This window comes from Hippoglossus hippoglossus, chromosome 24, assembly GCF_009819705.1.
Source record: "Hippoglossus hippoglossus isolate fHipHip1 chromosome 24, fHipHip1.pri, whole genome shotgun sequence".
Lineage (NCBI taxonomy): Eukaryota > Metazoa > Chordata > Actinopteri > Pleuronectiformes > Pleuronectidae > Hippoglossus > Hippoglossus hippoglossus.
This window is the reverse complement of record NC_047174.1, coordinates 14,670,287-14,689,198: the sequence shown is the minus strand read 5'-3', so window position 1 is coordinate 14,689,198 and position 18,912 is coordinate 14,670,287. Positions and strand designations below refer to the sequence as shown.

The window sequence follows — 18,912 nt, the reverse complement described above, 5'->3', positions numbered from 1 at the left end:
TGCAACAGACGCAAGAAATAATACAAATATCTCAGAAGGAAAAAGAGGAATCGTACACATGGAAGACGCAGATGAAGATGGCAACTTATAAAGACGACAAGATTCGAGAGCTTTTGACCATAAGGGCCGACGCCGGTGTTCATGTGCTGGAAAGAAAAACACTTAAAATACCGATAGTGACTTTAAACCAAAACATACAATCGATTTTTTTATATTTTTACTGATTATTCTAGAACTTTTTATGGTTTAGGTCTATTTTGTCAGGCATTTTGAATTCTCTTAATTTTAAGCCTGTCTAACCCAGGATGACAGCTCAGAGAGTAGATAATCTAAATCCACCATATACTTGTGTTATAATACTAAGACGCCAGATAGATAACAACTGGAGGAGGTTTTTTAACATCTCTGTGAGACGGCCACATGGAGACTAATGTGATTTGGTGAGATTATGATTCTTTTTGCAAGGACAGCTCAGGTCTGATGATGGGAACCCACCTTTTAACTTTCCACATGGCTCATCAGCCTCATCTCCCAGAGGCACCAGGTATTGAGAATAAACACTTCTGCTTAAAACATCCTCCGTCTCCAGAAAATACTCCAGTCCTTCACCCTGCAGGATTTCCCTCAATCTGACCAACTTTGTTTTCTACAAAACGTCATAAACTTTGAGGACCCTGACAGGAAAACTGGCCTCCACTATGAAAACCAGCTCCTCTGTTTTCTGATAACCAGACTTCACTGTGCACGTGAACGTCAAGCTCCCGAGTGCTGAGGTGACGCACTGTCCCTCTGATCACCGCGTCTTTTAGTGAATTAGCTGGTGTTGATCTAAAGCTGACAGTTTATCAGAGGTGGCATTAATTAAACAGTGTTCGGATTGGGTTGCTGTGATGCTGGGCATTTTGTGCGCCGCTGACCCCTGTGACACACACACACACACACACACACACACACACACACACACACACACACACACACAGTAATGGTGGGCAGCCGCAGACTAGTTAACCACTGCACCACCCTGGGCCGCTCTCCCTGCGAGGTGACACTCAATTATGGATGAGCTTCATTAGAAACCAGACACGCCGGAACACAGGCCTGCCCAGACTGACACACACACACACTGACACAAACACACACAAACACACACACACACACACACTGTGATGGGCACAGCGATTATTCTCAGAGACACCAAAGACTATTGAAGTGCTAATGGGGTAACACCATCCACTCCAATCCATAACCAGTGCACTGTTACCTCTGTGGCCTCCAGGTGACACAAGAATCCATTTTCCACATCACTGCCATAATTAGCAAATTAAAATCAGTGTGGAATTATGATAGAAATCCTCAACTTTTTGTTTCTTTTGTTTGGTTCTGGTCTATCAGACAGTAACGCTGCTCCTACACTGTCGACTGTATGTGGAAGTTGATGTTGGGGTCGGGTGCATATTCGTTCCTTTGTCTTGGTTCTTAATCCTGCATTTGTTCCATGAAGTATCGGATACAAAGGACACGTCCGTCATCAATCATCAGAATAGGGATTAAGCTGCTGAGTCACACATCCTCAACGTGCACATACACACATCGAATTCAAGTTTCCACTTTCAGAATGGAATCGGGTTATGTCACTTTGTGTTTCACTGCCTCCTCTTCATCCACATTGTCTCCAATCACTTTCTTTTCCTTTTTTTTGTGATAGCAGCATGGCTCTGTGCAAATGTGTCTGAAAAAATAAGTTCACATGCTAAATACAAACACACAAACACTACACATCTGTTGATGGCAAGTGAGGAAATGACCACAATAAAAAAAAGTCAAGCATTAACACACTGATCGAAGTGGTGCACAATGTCTGCATTTATACTAAACTGCACTGAATGTTGAGTTACACCCTCAGAGGACCTGGTTAAGTCTTCTTAGTTTGGAGTAAACAACAAATACTTCTCTAATAATTAACGAGAGCTCAACACTAACAGATAAAACATCAGAAAAAACTTGGGCCATATAAACAAGACCAGGCTTGTTTAGTGTCCCACATGAACACACACATGACTCACTCCCTGTGACCACAACTGTCCGTCTCCATAGAGTCTCATCTGATGGGGCGGGACGACAGCTCAAACTCTAAATCAACTTAACCCACATTCTGCCGTTTAAGAAACTGAGAGTTGAAACTGAAGTCAGAGAGAGGATGTCAGAAGATGAAAGAAGTGCAGGAGTGTTTCAAGAGAGTTTAGGGGCTCAAACCTGGGGGGGACCCTACATTGATCAAAACAAACTCCCCTGACTAACACATGATACCAAACCACATCATTAGCAGGATTACGCAAAAATTACTCAACCAATTCCCATGAAACTTGGTGGAAGGATGTATTATGGGTTGGGGTAGAACCTATTACATTATGGAGGGGATCTGGATCAGAGGCCGGATCCAGGACTTTTTTTTACTTTCTTTAACACAACACAAAGGCCCGGTCACCATTGGTCCTCAGCCGGGACTGTGTAATGGCCAGTAGGGCCTTCGCGGAGGACCTCAGGTTACGACCAGACACTCATGGTGTCTTTAGTGAGGACTCTGGCTGCTGCGGTTGGGGCGAGCTGTAATCTATGTAGACTCTGTTGGCTCAGGCAGGTGAAAAGAGAATTGCAATAATCCAAACGAGAGGAAATGACGGCATGAACGACAATCTCCAAGTTTCTTCTGGATAAAAACCCACTGATCTTTGAGTTTCCTGAGCTCGTATGTGTCTTCATGAGGGAACTGTTGGGCCTTGGCAGAGGGATGCACTCCACTGAGTGACAGTCTAGTTCCAATCACCAGAGATTCTTTTAGTATCAAAGTCCTAAACAAAGTGCATAAACTTAAATAATAGTAAAGTAGTAAAGCTTCAGTTCAAACCCCATCACCATCCCATCCACACAAATTTAGACCAAAAATCTCAAATTACGAAACTTTTGGCAGAAAGCTGGTGACATGGGGCTTCATTAGCGGTCGTTGCAGTCTCCTTTAGCCGATCATAGACTGCTGTGAACTAATGCAGCAATTGAGCTCAGGGTCCCTGTGTTTCCTTCCCTGTTGCGACACACAAGTTCTTTAATCACACACCTCACCCTTAGATATTCCTCAATACGCCACCCCAGACATATGTTTTATACCTGTAAGCTTGTGAGCGTTGATATAGCTCAGACCAGGTCCTGTCAATGCACAGGCCTAATAACTAAATATTCTAATACTGTGGACAGCTCAAGTCTTTGGACTTGAAACCAAAACATCTCAAGTCTGAGGAGTCAAGTCCTCCTCCTTGTAGCTTGAGTCTCAAACCTTCACCTCTGTATGAACTCCTCTCTGTTCTAATCCTGCCGGAAAGGAACAGTTCTATGCACAACAGAACATAGAACCGTGTTCTGTTGTGCATGGCCACTAATGACTCATCAAGCAGAACTCACACGTCAGACATCTCATTTTAGGTTGTTCACACTGATTGTTTGATCACATGGAAACTTTAAGTCACTGGTTGATGTCATGGTTACAGGTACATGCCCTTCACACAGAACACTGTAAGATGCATGTAAACACAACGGTCCACTAGCCATGAATACATCTGTACACGCAGCATGCATTATTCATCTGTTTTCCATACCTTGTTTGTTGCGCTTCATTGTTCTTATGTACGTGCACCGTTCAGGTTAAGTCCTGTCAAGGTCAGTTCTCAAAGGGAGGAGGGGGCTGCATGTTTGTTCAGAGCAGAAAACATGTCTGGCATCAGAAGCAAGCTTTCTAATGTCATTGATAGGTTCTCTGCACGAGTATGAATGATACGTGTTTATGGAAATTATATCAAAAATGATCTTGAATAGTTTCTGGATTACTTGTTTAAAAGTAAAGCGCTCTTGTATTTCTTTAAGCTTACTCAACTGTCTGTGCTACTCGCGTTTAGTGTCTCGCTATTGTGCAGTGTGATTGTCTGTGTTTGTCTGATACGGTATCAGAGCTTACTGGTTCATATCACTAAGTTAAGTAGCCAGAAAGGTAACTGGAGTGGGGGATGTATCCACCTCAGTGGGTTCAATCTGTCTTCATTGGGCACACACAGAAAATGCATGCCAACAATACAACCACACACACACACACACACACACACACACACACACACACACACACACACACACACACACACACACACACACACACACACACACACACACACACACACACACACACACATTCACACATACACAAAAACGCGAATGTATCAGTTAACAGAACCTGAATAATTGAGCAGTCCCGAAGAGCGCCATCAAGCAGCAACCAGATTCTTCCACATCTTTGCAGCGCACCAGAATATTAATGATCCAGAGACGGTGGCATCGGGAGAGGCGAGGGCAGAGACGGAGGTGTGTTTGAGGGACGAGAGACTTGTCAGAGATTTGAGAGCAAGATTGTGGACACTTTTTGGCATCGATTGGCTTTGCACTCGTATGTCCATTCATTTAGTAAACACATATGACACCCTACTAATGGTCTCCAAATTCTGCTAGTGTGCAACGAAATATATGAACAATGGTCAATGTAAACTTCAATAAAAAAAATAATTTTATCTTCATTTAAAAAAAAAAAAAAAGAAGTTTAGATTGTTGCAATGTTTTGATGATTTGGACATCTTGATGATCACCCATAACATAACACTACAAATCGTAACTGGAGAAGAGGCAGATCCTCAGTTCACTGAACAAATTGTTTTAGGAGCTCTGACAAATCCTGAGTAGTTATCAAACTAGTACTGAACTCACCAGAATCTCATTTCTAATCCTACGAGGTGCCCGGTCCCTACTGACCCTGAATCTGAAGCTGCATCCGTACATCCACTGAACTATAGATGATTTGAAATTCCCTGAAAGGGCTGTATGTGAGAAGTGTCCGAGTGAGAGGCTCCAGACTTTCTCCAGACTTTCTCCTGTAAGCACTCTAGTTAAAACTTCAGATAATGTCCTTATGAGCCCGTGTGAGAAAACAGCAGGAGATCATCTGGAGGATTCACCACGAGCAGATTGGCACATGACAGATTCCAAAATAGAAAAAGAAAAAACAAAACAAATATCTCAGGATGAAAAAGCGGTGCCATACACAAAGAAGATGACGATTTTTTAATGTTTCAGTTTTGACAAGTAAAGTCTGTTTCCTGTGTTGTTAACCTGCAGCCTAATGTAGAAAAGCATGCTAATGCTACTTTATTCTCTACATAAACTAGCATTAGCTAGACCATTGACCTTTAGCACGTGTTTAATGGTAATAGTACATAGACGGTATTTACATAGAGCCTTTCCAGTCTTATCAACCCAAAGCGCTTTAGAGTAAGTCACATTCACCAATTCACACACACAATCATACAGCACGTACACACACCCGTCATACAATGAGGCACAGCCATCAGGGGCAATTTGGGGTTTAGTGTCTTGCCCAAGGACACTTCAGAAATTAGAGTGAAGGAGTCGGGATTGAACCATCAACCTTCGGGTTCAAAGACCCATAACAAGAAGTTGGGAGTAAGGGTAGAATCTAGAGCTTTTGTTTTTACTTTGACTTTCAATGTTAGTACAAAAATGTGGTTAAGAACAGTGAATACAAACAGAACCATGAGTCAGGGCGTATCTTGCACTTCACATTGTGATGGGAGGAACGTACCATGTTGAAATCCAGGAGGATAATGGTTCAATGATATAAAAAAAAAAAGTCTTGAAGGCCATGTTTGAGGAGCTTAGTCTGAGTTTACATTTTTGGCACTGCAGCATATAAACTGTACATACTGTGTGGTGTTTGGGACGGAGTCTTGTGGATGAGTGATGCATGACCGCATCAGTTGAAGTGGAGAATATTAAACTTTCTTTTAGTAGCTGCAGTTTGCACATTTCATCCTGTTTCTGCACAGTCCTAATATCTCAGTACTGCATACGTTGCAGCTATAACTACTGTAACTACATCTGACCATTCATAAGAAGTCTTCTCTGTCGGCCACATTTACAAGCTGGTATTTCTGAATTAGCTACTCCCTGTCTCCCTTGTCAAAACAATGCTGCTCTGTAATGCCGTCCTATCTGTGTGTCAGTAGTTCATACTGTGTAGCTGGTTCTTCTTGTCACTTTTCCCTTGCAGGGCAGCAGGCAGCAGCGGCAGGTTCAGGTCAGCCACCCGACGCTGGAGAGATGACCGTAACTGAACCGAGTTTCTTTTTGCTCCACTCATCACTCCTCCTGCCGTCCCTCTCTCTCCTCCTGCCCCTGCTGCCAACAGGTCCCTCCTCTTCCCCCTCTCCTGTCTCAGGCTCTTGATGACAAGAGTGTGTTGTCTCTGCGAGGGGAAGGCGGGGGGTTTAGACCCATTGACCAGGAGTCCTGGGGGTCCAGGTCGCGTCAACCCCACCCACGTCATCTTCCTGCCTCTTCCGTCTTTTAGCCCCACATTGCGCAAGCGTGGCAGGGGGACGGAGGGGGACGTCTGGGTTGTTTCCATGGAGCCCAGGTGGACTCTGTCTGAGGAGTGTGTGGCGTGCGTGTCGGCCTCCAGGAGCATCCTGGGGGAGATGCCATTCTTCTCTGAAGAATAAAACGTCTGCAGCTTCTCCAGTCGCTCGTTGATGCTCAGGTGATGAGAGTGGTCATCCTGGTGGCGTTTGTCATGGAAACAATCCGACCCAGGGTCTGCTGCCCCGTCCGACCGAGTTGTCCTGAGCAGGTGTGTGTGTCGGATAGGTCTCACCGGGCTGCTGTCTCTGATTGGATCAACGGGGAGGGGGACTTGGCAGGGGGCAGAGTCGCAGAGTTGAGAGGCAGAGCTTTCAGGGGGAGAGAGATGGACCAGTTCCCTTTCTCTAAACACAGACACTGGAACAAAAAAGTATACAGATAAAATATGTCACACACTGTGCTGTGCATGTGTGCAGAATCATTTCTGTACATTAAATCCTTACCCTCAGGAAACAGTGTCTCTCTTGTGTCTACGGTAATGGCGATCTCCTCAGGGGCGGGAGAGCGTGAGGGAAGGCGAGGGGGTATCGAGGGAGAGGCAGAGCGAGGTAGCTGGGGCAGAGAGGGAGAAGGGGGGCGGTTCTCATCATCGCCTCTGTTGTTCTTCCGGTGAAGGTCCTCAGTCTTTCTCCTGCTGCTCTGATATTCAGTCGCCTGTTGGGCCCTCAGAGGTCTGCTGGAGTGCTTCGAGCTCTTTTCACTGGTTGGTTCATTCTGAAAAAGCAATGACACAAATGTGAAACCAAGACTGTTGTCATCTAATGGACCTTTGTAGTATGTTGGTTTGGTTGATTCTCACTAAGTGAGCCACAACTTTTCCTCTGCTTGGATCTTAAAGATGAATTTTGTGTTTCCACCTCCTCTCACATATACGGAAATGAAGCTAAAATATCCTAGATACAAACGCTGCCATGATGATGAGCAGTGAGTCAACAGGAGTGATCATGGCCACAGTATCAAGGTCCCACCGATTCACAAGCTCAACCAATCGTGATTCAGTCTCAGCTGTCAATCAAGGTATTTCACCAACATGTATTTTGACTTTTTAGTTTCTTTCTTCTGCTACTTCCTGTATTGACATTTGAAATGCATTGTTCTAATTTTCCCTTTACAAATTCTACATTTCTCTGTTCATTTGCATTGAGCACTGCAGCTTTGTACTTAAAAAAACAACCTTTTCATTATATTTTATAAAATGAAAAAAGTTTTTCTATTTTTGTAAATTACAGAGTTTGGATGTGAAATTTCACATAAATATGAAATTAAGAAGAGTTAACTCGAAATTACAAAGAAAAATTATTGAATTGTTAGCTGGACATGAGTTTTTAAATAGTGAGCAACATTTTTCCGATAATTATATATTGTTTTTAATGAATTTGAATGTAATTTATGGAAGCAGAACAGATACTGTAAAATATCACAGCAATTTCTTCGGTGTAAAGATGAGAAATAAATGTTATTTGTATTTACTGGAATAACACTTAAGATAACAGGAAACTACTGTAAGAATGTAGGTTGTTCTTACAGTCTGCAGTGCCAGGCTATTTTGGTAAAGCTAATACTTAATTAAAAAATATTTTTTTGACCCAAACTGAGACCCAGACTAAACGCCTTGATGGTTTAGTCTGGTCGTGTGATGATGATAAAATAGTGACTAATACTGTATATAATAATATAAAGGAACATTACTTCAACATCCCTCAGTAAAACCACATCAATGTTTACTGACAATGTCAACGTTACCTGTTGGTGAGTCTTTGATTCTGTGTTATTCTTCTCCCTCCATGTGTTCTTACTGGGAAGACTCCAGTCATTGGTCTGCAGCTTCTGCCAAATCAATCATTAGCTGTTCAAATGTAGAGGCAAACGTCTTTCTGTGTGTGAGTGTGAGTGTGTGTGTGTGTGTGTGTGTGTGTGTGTGAGTGTGCGTGCGTGTGTGTGTGTGTGTGTGTGTGTGTGTGTGTGTGTGTGTGTGAGTTGTGAACCTTGCTGGCCTTGGCTCCTCTCTGGTTCCTGTTGAGCTTGTTGAGCAGCAGATGATATGAGGCCATGATGGCGGATGGTCGGTTGCTGGTGAGCGTGTGAATGATTTCAGAGTGGGAGTGGCCCAGCGTCTCCGTCATGTAAGCCAACACAGACGGGTTGAGATCCTCTGCACACAATCTGGGAAATAACAACAGAGAAGGAGGGGAAAACTATTACAAATAAAAAGTGTGAAAAGTGGAGCGGAGAGAAATGGAATGTGTCCTTCAGGATCTGTTGTTAATGAATAAGTGACAACTAAAGGATTTTGGTTGAGAGCAGTCTGGGGCTGGAACAGTTATTTCCTTCATGTGGATTTCAGGGGACACATTATTGCCAGGAGGAGCCGTACATGATTTCATTTCCACTCTGCGTGAAGTGATAAAACCCTTTGAGACATGCTCTAATATACAGAGCTGTTACCCATCTGACCACAACAATTTTCATTTTGTTAAAGTGATTTCCTTCTCGGTTCTTTTTCCCACATTCTAATGTTTGCTGCAGAACTTCCCCCGAGGCGTCTTTGTATCTCACAATATATTACTTCTACTGAGGTTACACAGTGTCAATACATAGAAGAGGATTTACATATTTTTGCAGTATATGAATAGAATATTACGGGTACACATCACATCTCATTCAAATTTTAAGATGTCTTTATTTTCAGTTTATATTCTGCCAAGTATGTTATTTAAAATATGTCAATTCATTCCAACTTATCGGTTGTCTCTTGGTGTGTTTGTAGTCACTACATGTTAAAGTGCAGTCATACAGTAGATGTCCACCTGTTTTTATGAGCGAGTGTGTGCAGTGGTTTCTTGGCATATCCCTCGTTGATCCATCGCTCCTCCATCGCAGCTCTGACACTGGGTCTCTTGGTTGGATCTGGCTCCAGCAGAGACAGCACGAATGACACGGCCCCTGCAGCAGGAGAACAGATGCCTCAGAGTATTTACAGGACATCAGTGGATGAAGTGATGGAACATTTGTTTTCCTAGTTATCAGAATTTTTCATTCTAACTAGATTATGTTCCACATGGTGCTCATATCACATTCAGTAATACATGTATGAAAATAATAAATAATTATAATAAATAAATATCAACGAATGACAAATATTCTGCACAAATAACTTTGGTTGAATCGGCTTTTCATTGATGAGGAGCACTTTTAAAGCTACCTTAAAATATTCAGCAATAAAAATAACATTTTCATAATAATAAACCCATGTACAATTATTGTACAATTATTACAATTAGGTTTTTGTATTTTTAACTTTTCTCGACTTGCATCGTACCATTTTTGTCTGTAGAAAGCAGCTGTTTAAAAGCTTTAAAAAAAACATGCTGAATGCTACAGTATGTGCTCAGCTCCGATCAGTAGTTGGACAAAGTTAACGATTATGTCTGTTGAACATAGTCGAGCATTTAGCTGCTAAAGAACAGATATTAATTCTTAGTGGTTTTAGTGGAGACTCAAGATCAATGCTAACCTTTAACTCTGGTTGCCTACATAGACAGAAATAAAGATCGCACAGACACTGCTTGTTATCTATATGCAGCTACTACTACAGCAACTGCTGGTAAATGATCACCTACACTCACAGGTGGCCATGGAAGACTCCTCCATTCAAGTTGCTGGTATCAGTTGCCTTTGTCCACGTGGTGAAACCAACACAGCTCGTCTCAAGTAGGGTCAACTCAATTTGTTTGTTAAAGCACTATTGGAAAATAATACGATTTTTCTCATTGATTTGAATTCATAACCCTTTCAGATCAGTTGTTTACACATGGGTAATTGTAGAGAAAAGTGTTGAACAGCAAATAGGATTTATAAACAATGACTAATGTAAAACTGCTAACTTTTGAGAAACCAGAATACAGAGTTTGTTCAAATGTGGCAGTGGTGGTTGGTTTGGGTTCGTTACAGTCAGGCTATGAATTGTATTTGTAAAGCATTTCAAAGGCTGGTGAAGTAAAGTCAATGACACCCAGAAGCAGGATAAACTCTGAAGGTTAGCATGGATGTCTCCGATGTCCATCTGTGGCAGTGATACAGCTGCTGATCTGATCTTGTCAGTTTCACAGCATCAGAGCTGAGCTGGTTTTCCTCACAGTAACAGGAGCTCTGTTTGTTTGTGGTCACATGGCGCCATGACAAAGTAATGGAGTGACTATGTGTGAGAGAGAGACCAAAATGAAGCAGAGAGAGAACCAGAGACACTCAGGTCAGTGTGGGAATGATGCAGAATAAGTGGAGGAAATCTCTCACAGTTCTCGGTTGAACTATCACTGAATCCTAAGTTATGTTTGCATGAGTTATTTCTAGAACTGGCACAAAAGTTCCTGGAGGATTATTCAGGATATGACTTCCAATTTAGTTTTCACCTGTGGTGCATATATGACAACCTCAAACCAAGGAAAACTTTTCCAAATGAAAAATATTAAATCATTATTAGAGGAAAGTCATTTAGTCTGAATGTCTTTTATGGTTTACTTTCTGTCTGTTGGTCATTATATTTGGAGCTTGAGAGCCAATTGGTCATTGAGATGATTAATAGAAAGTGTGAGGTCATTCCGGGTGCATATTTCTGACAGACTTGTCAGCAAGAATAAATAAAACCTGACTTAACATTTTCATAGTGTGACCGTGTAGGTGTGTCTTCCTATTTGGTTAAAACAGCTTCCTCAACCCCATCTTTACTTTTTTTTCAAAGTTCTCAGCCAAGGACATCTACAAGATAGAAAATATTCCAGAGACCCCCTCATGTATGAATTTTATCTAGAGAAAGGTGTTTGACATGTATGACATTGTATGTAATTTTAACGGACGAATCTGTAAACTTTTCACAGACCACCTGACACTGTGCCACGGACCCGCATCTGAGAACCCCTGCTCCAGAACATATTTGTAAAAAAACCCATGGACACTCAAAGCAAACACTCAACAATATAGAGGTAACTGAGTCGTTGGGCTTTTCAAAGTGCTACATACTGGTGACTCAATCTTTGTTTCAGTGTGGGAGGTGAAATGCGGAGCTACCTTTGCTGACGTCACTGGGGATGCTGCCGATGTCCCCGTTCACCATCTTCTGGTGAAGCTGTTTGATGTTGAACGGCTCGACAGCAAAGGGCAAAGTTCCCGTCAGCATGGCAAACATGCTCACACCTCTGCACACACACGCACACACGCACACACACACACACACACACACACACACACACACACACACACACACACACACACACACACACACACACACACACACACAAAGAATGTGTACACACATTTATATTATCCATACACAGCAAACTTTCACAAATATCAACTCCAAGCTATGATGGAACAGGCCGGACAGACTTTATGACTTACACAGACCAGACGTCCACTTTGGGTCCGTACTTCCTGTGAGCGAGCAGCTCTGGGGCTGCGTAGGCGGGACTTCCACACTGGGTGTTGAGGAGCTCCAGAGACAACGACTCTGCCTTCAGAGTGTTACTCAAGCCAAAATCTGTGTGGGACAGCATCATTTCTCCAATGGTCTCCTGTTTACTGCACATATACAGACGCCCTACATGGCTACAGTTCTGCAATATCCTGATCTGTCACTGTCAGTCAAACGTCAATGGAGAAAGCAGAGATTTCAACATACCTACAATCTTTATGTTGTTATGTTCGTCCAGCAAGAAGTTTTCAATCTTCAAATCTCTGCAGAGGAAAAGAAGAGAGACAACAGCTGACAACTGCTTAAAAAGTGTGGTTCATTGTGGTAGTTGAGTTTAATCCTACACAAACTTTTGAAGTTATTTTTCCCCTAGAGGTTTGTGTTTTGGAGCAATTTGCTTGAAAGTCACAGGTGGTTTTTGAATTTAAGCCTTGCTAAGCTTTTCTGTGTATTCATAGACAACCAGAGGAGATGGGACCAGACTGGACCCACAGCAGAACAGGAAACCCCAAGCTAAATTCAGGTGTGGGTAGAGCTCAAGCATTAAAAACATTGTTGAAAAATACTTTACCCTACGTAGATATTTTGGAAATTAGTTTGCTTTTGACTCTGAAATTCTTGAACAAGTGATGTCAAATTGCTCTTTTCCACTTCCTCGCTATTCTCGTTATCTCTGCGTTCACCTGGAAAAGTTGTCTCCCCAAGCACTGCTACTGACCCCGCTGCCTGCTTTCAAACTACCAAGCTAAATGAAAATCTGCGGTTAGGAGAGAGAGAGATCCTCTGTAAAATACAGCTTGGGAATCAGCCATTTTTCTTTTCATCTGCCTTCATCTAACCAACAGACACTTCAGGTCCCAACAATCCAGAGAACTTCGCTCATGACCCGAGAAAAAGTTCAAAGAACGAGAAAGAGCGAGAGCAGACGTCGTCATAAAGGAGAAAACTTATGCGGTAAACCTACTGCATGTGGGTGGCAGGAGGTGGGTTTAAGTGCAAATTTTCCATTTATATCCAGTTTAATCATCTCTGTGTGGGACTTTGGTGGCGAGTGTGTCAGCGCCAGTGTGTGTATGCATGTGTACGAGGACCTGGGTGTGTGTGTCCAGGACAGAGAGAGGTGCTACTGAAGGGCTGAGAGCGACATCGTTGAGGGACTTCATTAGAGAGGAAGTCCATGATGTTGTGATGATGTGTGAATCATGGCGCCGGCGCAAGATGATGAGGTCATTGCCTGGTAATCACATTCCCACCTTCAGAGGAGCCAAGGTCTTAAACCCAAGCCCAGAGCTGCGCGTGTTGTGTGTGGTTACAGCTTAAGTGTGTGTGTGTGTGTGTGTGACTGTTGGGTCTCTAACACCTTCACATACTAAAACGAATAAAATGCCACTAAAATAACAGTGACTCCCACACTGCTCTGTGCCAGACGTTGACTTTCTTGCAGTTTCCTCCTCTGTAAAACTATTAATGCCCTGTAAACTACTGAGTGCCCTGTTCTAACAAGTGTGTTTATATGTTTTTGAATCTATACGGTCTAACCGTAACATCCACCAGGCAACAAACAGCTACTGTTCAGGCGTAGGTAAACATTCGAAGGCCTCGCTTTTTGGACTCTCTGGTTTGTATTCTCCACCTGCACCAAGCAGATAAAATGGTAAATGGTCTGTATTTATATAGAGCTTTGCTAAGCCTTGATGACCACACAAAGTACGTTACAGCACAGTTTTACCATTCACCCACTCACATGCACATTCATACAGAGCATCTATGTGCACGGGCTGGGGATTGAACCGCCTACTCTACCTTTTGAGACACAGATAGACAAGTTGAAATCAAGACAAACCCACATTACAGTTTCCTGATCGGCTTATCCCCACTGCTGGCTGGTTCAGTGAGCATAGCTTTTGTAATATGAAAGCCAAAACATTTCCAGTTGTCTACATTCAAACTGACATCCCTGAAGGCCAATATGAGTTTTCCTAAAATAAGTTAGGGTAGATACAAATCCTTAGTCTTAAGAGCAAATCCACTCCTTCTCCATCATTAAAAAATGCACAGAATTATCCAGAGAAATATACAAATATAATTTCACAGTTTTAGAGTTAAAGACTAAGATGACAAATGTCGTCATCAGTACTTAACTCAAAAGTCCAATGTGTGCTGGAGGTTTAAACTTTCAACATCCCTCTTGTGTGAATTACATATTGGACCAGGACCAAACTAGTTGCGTTAGAAAGAATTCTGTTGAAAAGTTCAAATTTAAGCTGAAACGCTGAAACGCTGAAACGTCCAAATGTGGTAACCATAAACAAAACCTATGGATTGGCTCTTAATATTAAAAGACTCAATGTCTAAAACACTTAACAACAATTTGATCACAGATTTATTTTAATATCTAGATACCTAGAGTTCCACTGTAGTATTTTATGAATAAGGTCTGTTTACAAGGATATGAACTATAGGTTAAAAAAAACAAGTTCACTTTCCCATTTGAGAGGTTTTAAAGAGCTGCTGTTTTTGAAATTATTATATTTGATGAAGATCTTCTTTAAGATTACATCGTAAAACAGGGCTTAAAAAGTGTAGGATGCAATAAGTATGATATGAGTATAAATATGAATGAAACAGCAGCTTTAAATAATTTTCAAGTCTGAGCAAATGACCAAAGGGTCGTGGACAAAGCGTAAATAAGTTGAAATGAATCTCATACCAGTCACAACAGAGACTAATGAAGTAAAGCAGCAGTTGGAAGATGCCTCTGTAAAGGTGATTTCTCTAATTGAGTAAGAGATAGGAGAACTGCACATTGTGTCCATGCTGTGTGTGTGTGTGTGTGTGTGTGTGTGTGTGTGTGTGTGTGTGTGTGTGTGTGTGTGTGTGTGTGTGTGTGTGTGTGTGTGTGTGTGTGTGTGTCTGCAGCCTCACCTGTGCACGATGCCATGTTTGTGCAGGTGCTCCACTGCAGACAGGATCTGTCGGGTGTAGCGTCGCACCTCCCTCTCCTCCAGCCTCTTCCTCTCACAGATCCTGTCCATCAGGTCTCCTCCTGCACACAGCTCCATGGCCATGTAGTAGCTGTTCTCTGTCTCCAGAGTCTGACACAAACAGTTGTGTATCACTAACTGGACAAGATTATTCAACAGCAGCGGATGTGTTGTAACATTGTTATTACAAGCTACATTTAACACACAACATTAATGGACTCTAAATATTGATCTATTTATCTACTTCACCTCCAGCAGCACTACGATGTGAGGATGTCGGACCATCTGATGAATACGAGGTTCTCTCTTCATGTTCTTCAGCACGTACGTGTCCTGCCGAGCTTTTTTCTTATCAATCACCTTAATGGCCACCTAAACCCCCCCCCACACACACACGAGTAATTAAATGTAATTTTTACCATTATATAATCAAAAGAAAGATAAACAAGCTTCCAGAGGTACTTTCAAGAGGTCATACATTATTTCATAATGTTCTCAGTGCTGGAGTCTGAGTCTTTGGTGGGAAACTTTGACACATTTTTATGCTCTAACAACAATTTCCTCTCAAGATAATGATGAGTGAAAAAAGCAAACACCCTCCACAGGAAATTGCTAAAAGTGAAATCATATATATTTTTTCAGATGACTGTAGTTGGTTTAGGTTACCATTTCATCATTAATAATTATTGTAGGTGAAAATGTTTCTAATAAATATGTGTTCTTTATTTCCAAATGAAAAAAAATCCCAATGCATATCACAGTGTGTGTGTGTGTGTGTGTGTGTGTGTGTGTGTGTGTGTGTGTGTGTGTGTGTGTGTTTGCATATATGCCGACTTCACCTCAACCTGCAGAGGGAAGCAAGGGTTAAGAGCAAACACCCCTGGAAATGAGTTCGGTCAATGCTATGGCAACCAGGTCAAATACACAGCGACCGATGAAAGAAAGTTAAATATAAATGCGGGCACACACACACAGACAAATCATAACTGGAACTTTGAATATTTCAATGCAGGGTTGGATTAAATTTACGATTTGTTTGCTCAAATTGTTTTCGAAAACAATAAACATTATCATGTCATGCCTCTTTCAATCCGCTCAACAAAAACTTTTGTTCCTGTAAAAATCTCCTTCAGAGTCATGGTAATGAAGTATCAAGTATCATGTAAATATATGTTGTTCTGACAAAGACTTTGTCCACATGACAAGAGTAATAACAGGCTACCGTCTTCTTCAAACTCAAATGAGTATAATTAAGAGTTACAAGTTGCCATCATGTTATCGTGTGTGTAATGTCTTCCTTCGCAAGTGTGCCAGCCCTGATATCATGTCTCTTCATGACTCAAATCATGCACTGACCTTTTCTCCAGTGCCAATGTGCAGCCCCTCCATGACTTTGGCGAATGAGCCCTTGTTGATCATTTTGCCCACCAGGTAGGATCCCACCCGTTTGGAGTGTGGGAAGCTCCGCAGCAGCTCCCTGGGGACCTTCAGAGAGGGCAGAGACAGCCTGTCCCGCTCCAGCGGTGAGGCTTCCCACTGGGACACTCCTTCGCCTCCCCCCTCCGCCACCATGTCCTCCGGACTAGGCTTCACTGTGGCGGCTGGCATCCCAGACAGGGTCTGGGCCCCATGTGGCTTCCTCTTACACTCACAAGCAAATCCCAAAACAGTTCTGACCTTGTACAACACACATACTAACACACTCAGACGTACACAAACACACACATCCAATGGTTAGTTCGACTTAATATGCTGCTAAAAATAAAGAGGTGATCCAAATCCTTCTTCAGGAGCAGGTGGTTGTCCTTGGCAACAGATTTTTGTATCCTTCCACTATAAGATAAGTAATTCCATTACTCCAGACGGTTTGATAGATGACTCCTCTTTGTTTGTTTCACCTTTAAACAAGTACAGGTGCCTTAAAAGGGTCTCTCTTTCCATCCAACTGGCGTCTCTCTCCTTTCTCACTCCGTCCCTCTCTGCTGGGTAGTGGATGATTAACCGTTGTGTTCTTAGGTCAGCTCCAGTGATGAGGAGGACATTCTACACCGTAATTACCCCCCCCCCCCCGCTGCACCCACTAAGGTACACACAGATACTCACGGTTATACAGTAACCATTCAAACTGTCTTTCTTTATTTCCTGGGCTTAACTTTGAAATTCTGTTTTACATTTTGGTCAGTTTCAGTTTATAACTGACATAATCCAGTTTCTTCATTGTGAGAACAAATCTTATGACACAAGACGTGGACAGGTAGGTAGATGAGAATAAGAGTTTTGGTATACTTGCAGTATTCTTACTAGAGGATTCCAGTAGAGGGCACACCACAGAAATACAGAAATCAGACTAAAGATTGTAGAGCGCTCATTAATCTTTGACTCACACCGATCTTTCTGCCACTTCTGGATTCAGGATACATGCAGCAGCCATCTTGCGTGCACATACACATACGACAACAACAGCAAGTATATTGGGCGTATAAGTTGGCAGAACCTGAAGAATTTTAAATCCTACAAACTTTGAATCACCATCATCATCTGTGACCAAACGCTTTCAACCAGTCATTCTCCTTGTACACACATATTATCTACAGTCACCTATAGGAAGTATTCACTCCCAGATTCCAAAGCTGAAAATATAAATGATCTACTCCATTAATGCCATATTATAATGCTAAAACTTCCCCTGGTGTCATTACCATTACAACTACTAACTTCACTGTTGACCTCTGCAAGGTAATTATCTTTTGTCAGGCCAAGAAAGGTCAGAGGTCAGGGTCAACAACAGATCAGCCCCCCTGCAGCCGGTGGGGATTCAGTCTCTCTGTCACCAACCCTTCAGCGAGGCAGATTTCTGCTGGTCGCTGACCATGAGAGCCAATTATGGTTTTCCCTTTTTTTTACTCAAACGATGCGTTTACATTGTAACACTCATCATTTTGAAGTAGAAACCAAAGTGGGGATGGAGTGATATTGACTTAGTGATATAATACTGGCAGGAGGTATCGGAGCCACAGCATTATGACAGTGGTGACCAATGGAAAGCAGCGGTGAGGTTTTATGCTGATGAGCGATGGCTCGCAATGAAGTGTGTCTGCTTTTCTGCTACTGTGTGTATTAAAGTGTGTGTGTGTGTGCTCGTCAGGGTCAGATTGCAATGTGTTGGTGCTCAATTCTTCCTCACTCAGCTGATGAAAGGAGGGATAGAGCCTTATATCCGTCATGTAACCCAATACACTCACACTGGAAAACACACACACACACACACAAAACCTTACACAACCTATAACTCAGCGACTGCAGTCAACAAGTGACGCTTCAGATGTTACCTCATTTCCTTTAGAACATGTTGATACTGTATAATTTCATTTAGCATTTAGAGAAAACACACATTTGCAGCAGCCATGACAGTGAACTTGCTTTTCTTATGCATTCAGCCTCCGTTTAACTTTGGGGAAATTCAATGAAAACACTTTTTCAACTGTTTTTCTCCCTTTCTCCCGACATTTAAAAACTCTTTATGAGCTGATCTCAGCAACATCGACCACCTCGGGTCCAAACTGCCGAAGCTATAATGAAACAAGACCCACAGGAGATAGAACACATCCATTCTATACACTGGTGTCAACTGTTTCTTCAGAATATTCTGAAATGAGCAGCAGAGCACAGAAGCAGTCGACTATTAGTGGTTTCACATCATTAGAATCCAAATGACTGTAAAAACCCCCCGAAAAACCCCTGTAAGAAAATCATTTATTTTCCTACAAAAGTCAAATATCACATTTTAATCTCTTTCCTATTGTTTGTGTTCATATGCAAGGAGGCCTACACTTCACAAATGGGTCTTAAGGCCTGTGTGTGTGTGTGTGTGTGTATATGTGAGGAGGTGTCACCCTCCCTAATGCCAGTCAAGGGTTTCGAGCTGTGTCTGAT

At 42.3% G+C, this 18,912-nt stretch overlaps 1 protein-coding gene and 1 long non-coding RNA gene across 2 annotated transcripts; one reads left to right on the top strand and one right to left on the bottom strand.

Annotated features, from left to right (window-relative positions):
- Positions 1–5,562: 5,562 nt before the first annotated feature.
- On the bottom strand, positions 5,563–17,124 carry LOC117758419 (hormonally up-regulated neu tumor-associated kinase homolog). Its single transcript, XM_034580080.1, has 11 exons — positions 16,336–17,124; positions 15,229–15,351; positions 14,921–15,090; positions 12,203–12,258; positions 11,923–12,061; positions 11,593–11,720; positions 9,336–9,471; positions 8,514–8,691; positions 8,272–8,355; positions 6,972–7,242; positions 5,563–6,885 (listed from the first exon to the last, which is right to left on the bottom strand). Exons 1-11 carry the CDS (start codon positions 16,585–16,587, stop codon positions 6,107–6,109), a joined length of 2,316 nt encoding a protein of 771 aa, XP_034435971.1. The 5' UTR covers positions 16,588–17,124; the 3' UTR covers positions 5,563–6,106.
- On the top strand, positions 15,281–16,442 carry LOC117758422. The gene is made up of 3 exons (XR_004613283.1): positions 15,281–15,303; positions 15,831–15,923; positions 16,411–16,442. It is a non-coding gene; the product is annotated as an uncharacterized LOC117758422 (long non-coding RNA).
- Positions 17,125–18,912: the final 1,788 nt, after the last annotated feature.

Coding starts and splice junctions, on each gene's coding strand:
- LOC117758419 (XM_034580080.1), bottom strand. CDS start 16,587: ATGCCAGCCGCCACAGTGAAGCCTAGTCCGGAGGACATGGTGGCGGAG. Junction 15,352..16,335: donor ACATTGGCACTGGAGAAAAG/GTCAGTGCATGA, acceptor GGGGGGGTTTAG/GTGGCCATTAAGGTGATTGA. Junction 9,472..11,592: donor CCCCAGTGACGTCAGCAAAG/GTAGCTCCGCAT, acceptor CTCCTGCTGCAG/GGGCCGTGTCATTCGTGCTG.